At 31.0% G+C, this 6,061-nt stretch overlaps 1 protein-coding gene across 1 annotated transcript; it reads left to right on the top strand.

Annotated features, from left to right (window-relative positions):
• The first annotated feature begins 1,549 nt into the window (after positions 1-1,549).
• LOC21408363 (probable inactive beta-glucosidase 14) lies at positions 1,550-3,746 on the top strand. Its single transcript, XM_010100715.2, has 4 exons — positions 1,550-1,800; positions 2,058-2,160; positions 2,390-2,498; positions 3,201-3,746. Exons 1-4 carry the CDS (start codon positions 1,585-1,587, stop codon positions 3,511-3,513), a joined length of 741 nt encoding a protein of 246 aa, XP_010099017.1. The 5' UTR covers positions 1,550-1,584; the 3' UTR covers positions 3,514-3,746.
• The last annotated feature ends 2,315 nt before the right edge of the window (positions 3,747-6,061 follow it).

Raw genomic sequence — 6,061 nt, 5'->3', positions numbered from 1 at the left:
AAAAAAAAAAAAAAAAATTCACACTGAAACACAGATTTCTTACAAACACCGTCGGAGAAAAACGGTAAAGCTCGCGAACAGTCGAACTTGACTACGATGGCCACCGTTAGATTTCTTACTAAACAGCTACGTGGATCGCGATGATCGAAGAGCCAGTAAGACCGTTGTGATGGCGATATCTTGGCTTGCAAAGATCAACGATCTTCACTGAAGAAATTTGCAGGACATCGTCGGCTTGAGAGAGATTAGATCGGTGGAGAGGGAGAGAGGAGAGAGAGAACCGGCGGGAGGGAGGGAACGCACAGAAGAGAGAGAACTGAAAAAAAGAGATAATTTTGGAAAAATAGAAGTGAATTGATTCTGTTTTTATTTTTTATATTTTTTTTAAAAATAAAAATGTTTTTTAAATAACATGTTTGATGTAATAAAGATAAAAAATAAAAATAAAAATAATTTTTTAATTTAATATAAAATGAGAGAGAAATAAAAATTTTTTTTTTTTATTTTTATTTTTTTCTCTCGAGAGAGACATTTATAAATTTTTTATACTAAAAAATAATCTCTTGATAAAACTACTAAATACATTATTAAAAATAATTTCTGTCTAAAATTAAAAACGTTATTATTTTTATTTTCATATAAAAAATAAAATCATTTTAAAATTAATTATAAACGCGTCTAAAATATTTAAAACTGAAAAGGCCTATTAATTTTTAATTTTTGGTCATTGGTTTATTTACTTCCACAAATATTAAATGTTAGTTTATTTACTATAATTTTCCTTATTTTTATTGACGGTGATAAATTATACATCTTCTAAGTTTGTTATTTACTATTGTTATTTTCAAATATTTTGATAATTCTTAAAAGTATTTGAGTAAAATTTGATATGGGTAAAATAAAATGGGTATATTAAGAATTTAGTTTATTATTATTAAAATTATTTTAAATAAATTTGAAAAATGACAGTGCAGAAGTTATTGTGCCAACTTAACTTACTTTTCAAATTCTGTTATTTAGCAACGATATTTAAAAGCTAATTGCTAGATAAAATTAAAATTTACCAAGCACTGTGACTTACCGTATCATCTTAAAAAAAAAAAAAAAAAAAAAAAAAAAGAAAACAAACCACTAAAAGTAATGCAAAGTAGGCCCTCAATACTACAAATTTCATAAGCATTTTAGAATCTTAGGAGTGCTTTTTTTTTTTTTTTTCTCCTCGACTTACTTTATGCATTAAAAAAAAAGGAATTTTAACTTTTGTGGCTTTTAAAATGCACTTTCGGAAACTGGGCTTTTTCTACTGATATTATTTCAATAGGCTACAGGTTTAGTAAAAATAAATTTCAAGGTTTTTATTCCAGTTATATAATACACGTAATAACCAAGAGATATTCTTCTTACTAGGGTAATAATATCCTATAGTTCAGACCTTCTTCATAAACAAAAAAAAAACAAATTAAGCCTATCAACATTTTCTTTAATTTCCTTTAAGGTTTTCGTTTACCCCGACTACAATTATTACTCAACTTGGAATTAAACAGGGCGTTAGATCCTCTAGTGCATGGAGATTATCCTCCTGAAATGCTAAACTGCATTGGGCTGCAATTGCCGAGATTTTCCCCAAGACAGAAACAGCTTCTACAAAGCACTAGTCCCGACTTCATCGGCATCAACCACTACTCTACTTTCTACGTCAAGGATTGCATCTACTCCGAGTGTTCCTCTGGCAGCGACCGCCCGATTCGAGGGTTTCTCGAAACTACCACTGAACGAGATGGCACTCCAATTGGACAGCCGGTATGCCAATATTTTGCATATAATTCATTTGAATTAATTAGATTTGCAAAGTCTTTTCAATCTCTTGATCAAATTTTTATTTTGCATGCATCTCATACTAGCTGAGCAGAAAAATAAGGCTAAAAAGAACAAAAACGGAAGATCTAATCTATCCAAGTAATAGACGTACATGAACAATTTCGTTTCTTCCTTACTCACGTCTTATTTATTTTCCTTCATCTAATTCATTTTATAACATGGTATTTTGTTGTTTGTAGACTGGAAAGGCAAGGTTCTTTGTAGTTCCAAGAGGACTGGAAAAGGCTATTGACTACGTTAAGCAAAGATATAACAACAAGCCCATGTTTGTTACTGAAAATGGTTGGCACATACGAATCATAGCTATTTGCATGTTGCATGCCCCTCTTGAAATTTCCCTTTCTTTTCGTTTTCTTTTTTTTTTTTTTTTTTTCCGAGTGTTGTTATATTGCTATCACACTCGAACAACATTATACAAAATCATATTATTTTGTTAATTATTCCTTGACGTATTTTACATACTGAAAATAAATACAAATTCTCTACATTTAAGAACTTTGATTTTCCGCAGGATTTGCTTCGCCAATACAGCAAAATGAACGAGTGGAAGACCTGCTTCAAGACATTGATCGCGTCAAATATCACAAAGATTACCTTTCCGCTGTAGCAAGTGCCGTAAGGTATAGAAACTAAGTGCTTGGTTTGAGGGTTCAGACCACCCTTGTTTTATTTGAAATAGCGCTTTTTTTTCACAAAAAAATTTAAATGCAAAACATAAAATTTAAATTATGATTCAAACCACTTGATTTGATTTTTGAACCCTCAAACTAAACAAACACTGACATTATTATAGCTACAAGATTTCACAATCTATATTACTACTTGTGGTATAATATAGGTTATATATAATGAACAATCCCTATATAATATAACGTGTTAAAATTCGATACATATGAACAAATAGAAGTAGTAAAGTGTGTGATCTAAAATGGTTCAAAAATTGTGGTTGCGGGAAAGATTTTATCCATGTAAATTAGGCTGAATACTAGTAAAAAATATTCACTTTGTATCACTTTTATATGTAAATTAGACTGATATCTTTTCGCATAATTGATATATTCGAGTACCAAATGTTTAAAAATGGTACTCTAATTCACCGGCGGCGATCCATGTCCTTGAATTCAAATATATACTACCTAAGTCATAAATGATGTCAAGTTAAATAAAAACGATGACACAATTCAATTACACTTTGTCATATCACTTTTCCTCTCTCACCCTCTCACTCCCTCTCTCTCTCTCTCTCTCTCTCTCTCTCTCTCTCTCTCTCTCTCTCTCTCTCTCTCTCTCTCTGGTGACTTTTGTTATAATGTGAATTACAGGAACGGTGCGAATGTGCAAGGATATTTCGTTTGGTCATTGTTGGATAACTTTGAATGGGCAGATGGTTACAACAGCAGATTTGGGCTCTATTACGTGGACCGGACCACGCTTAAACGAAGTCCAAAACTTTCTGCAAGATGGTTAAATAACTTCCTCACAAACGACACTGCTGCAACTTCCAGGTTTCATCAAGGCTCTGTCGAGAATTCGGTCCGGAAAACGAAGAATGTGCCATTAACAAGCAGTTCGGAAGCAAACAAAACGGAAACAATCAAAACTTCGTCCAACACTTTATCAACCTTTCTAGATTAATAATTTGTATTAAAAGGACAAATAATCAAAGAAAACTGGATTTAACCTCAGAAAAGAAAAAACAAAGACAATTTCAAGGTAGTTATATTCAAAATTGAGTGTGTCCTATTTAGAGATGATAATTTTATCTGCTAATCCATTTACCGTGAGAATCCGCATTAAATGGAATGGGAAAAATAAACTTTCAACGGATTCAGATTGTAAATGAATTATAATTTTAATTCGTCGTAGGTTGCGGGGCAATGACGGATTTAGAGGTCTCTGACCCAATTTCTTGTTTACACGTCCCATTTAATTATATCTAATTTTAAAATTAAATATATTATGTATAAATACGCGATAATATTTAATTTTAAGTATAATATGTCACATAATATATATGAAAATTTAAAACTACCTTCCATTAAATTTGAGCTTAATATTTTGTATGGTTGTATTGTTTAATTAATAATTTATTTATTTTATAATGAAAATAACTAACCGGGTAAATAGGGCACTGCGAATATTCTAAACCCGTGACGGGAAAATCCGCCCCATAAACTGCCAATTTATGTGAGTTGGTAGGGCGGGTATGGTGAGTATTTGTTCGTGGGGCGGGTTGGAAGGAAGATCACCCCACCCCAAATTTGTCATGTTGCCATCCTTAGTCCTATTCCTATTAAGTTGAGGGAATTTATTGTACATTGGGAATGTGGAGTTTAATTCTACCATTAGTTCGAGAGTTTCTTGTGTCTTTAATTACAAAATGAAACCATTCACCTATTGGTTGTTACAACTAATAAATAATTAATATGGATTAAACTTTTGCTATTGAATTCTTTTAATTAATTATTAACTGTTACACTATTTGATGCTGCCTTGTGACTTTCAAGCTTTGTCCAGCTTTATATGGAATATTAATACTCAGACAGTCAAATGCTCAGATGCTCGGGTACTTGGACGTGTTACGTCTGACCTATTGCCACGTAACAGATTTATTATTGTGAAAAATGCCACCAACAAGATCGTTAGATTAATGAAATAATAAATAGCTTCATAATCAGACACAATTAATATATATTATCTTACATCTTTTATCTTTTCTTACGTATATAAATATGTGTGTCTCTTCGATTTCTCCGCATCATTCCATCTCACTCCTTTTCTTTTATAGCTTTCTTTTCTTCTTTTATATATATTTTTTCCCATTAAAAATCTTATATAATTTTTTCTCATTTTTCGTTTTAATTTTATATTTTAAGAGGTGTTTCCCTTAATTTTTCTCATGTTTACACCATTAAAATAAATTTTCACACTTGCTACAACTCTTTAATTGACAGTCGGGGCTCCAAATTCCTCCGCTAAGGGAGCTTGCATAGAAGCTTGACTTCGGGATTGCATGTATAACTCATCTTATATGATCATCATATCAATCTTTGCATGCAAGCGCATAATCTCCTCATCCCTTCTTGACTTGCCGGTGGATTAAAGAATGTAGACTGCTTGAGAAATTGGGATTGCTCATGAACACTCCAAGAATGTTTCGAGTTTCTTAATTATTTTGTCAACACATCTAACGTCCCCTAAGATTGAAACAGGACTCTTCCTCGACATATTGTTCCCACCAAAATTTTACAAAAAAAAAAAAAAAAAAAAAATCGTTAAAAAAATCCTCCCTCCACAAATTTTTCCCCCCAAAATTTTAAAAAAAAAAAAAAAAAAAAAAAAAAATCGTTAACAAAATTCCAACAAATACTAAAAAATAATAATAATAATAATAAAATAACTCACAATTAATTTTTCGATCTTTTCACATTCCCTAATTGTTCAAATTGTTGGGAAGGGTGTCCTAGAAGCAAAAGATGTAATAGGATATTTATTATTTATTTAATAAAAGAGTTTATTCATCATTTTATGTGTATATATTTGTGAATATTTTATGAATATCAATGAAAATTCTGTGATTATTTATGTAAACATTGTATATAAGTGTTATATATGAGAGGATAATGTTTAATGATAATAATAAAAAAGCAATGTTCATAATGAATTTAATTAAAGTTCAGAATCTTTAATTAAAACATTATTAATACATGTCATTGCCATTTAGAATGGAACGGTGTTATCCGCACTGTTAATATGGTGTGATATTGAATGAGTGTATTTCGCATAATGAGATTATGTGAAACAATGGCACATACACAATATGAATTTCTAATAATTTCCGTTAAGTATAGAAATTCTAATTGAGTCTACCGATGGTCATATATAGAATGATCTTAATCCTGAGTTCTTAACAGACTCCTATTTATGGATTTGTGTCTTTTAATTTACTCGGTGCAGATTCTGAGATCCTAAATCCTATTCCTTGTATTTTGGAGATATGATGAAGTAGGTAGCCGGAAATGTTATTACACGAGATGGAATCCATTCCTTCTTAAGAAAGAAGTAGATAAATAATTCTCTTGAGGGTTGATTCGGTACTTGGACCAGTAGGAGCTCCGATTCATGAATGTGTTTTATGAATCACTATCCATTAGAGAATCAATGGTACTCAAGGATAAAGATA

The sequence above is a fragment of the Morus notabilis genome, unplaced genomic scaffold (assembly GCF_000414095.1).
Source record: "Morus notabilis unplaced genomic scaffold, ASM41409v2 Scaffold100, whole genome shotgun sequence".
NCBI lineage: Eukaryota > Viridiplantae > Streptophyta > Magnoliopsida > Rosales > Moraceae > Morus > Morus notabilis.
Note: the sequence above shows the minus strand (reverse complement) of the source record. Positions and strands in the feature narration are given on the sequence as shown.

Bases quoted from the DNA above. Each gene is read 5' to 3' on its own strand.
- LOC21408363 (XM_010100715.2), top strand. From the start codon at position 1,585: ATGCTAAACTGCATTGGGCTGCAATTGCCGAGATTTTCCCCAAGACAG. The intron at 1,801-2,057 runs GTATGCCAATAT...TGTTGTTTGTAG, and splicing joins GCACTCCAATTGGACAGCCG to ACTGGAAAGGCAAGGTTCTT. The intron at 2,499-3,200 runs GTATAGAAACTA...TGTGAATTACAG, and splicing joins GCTGTAGCAAGTGCCGTAAG to GAACGGTGCGAATGTGCAAG.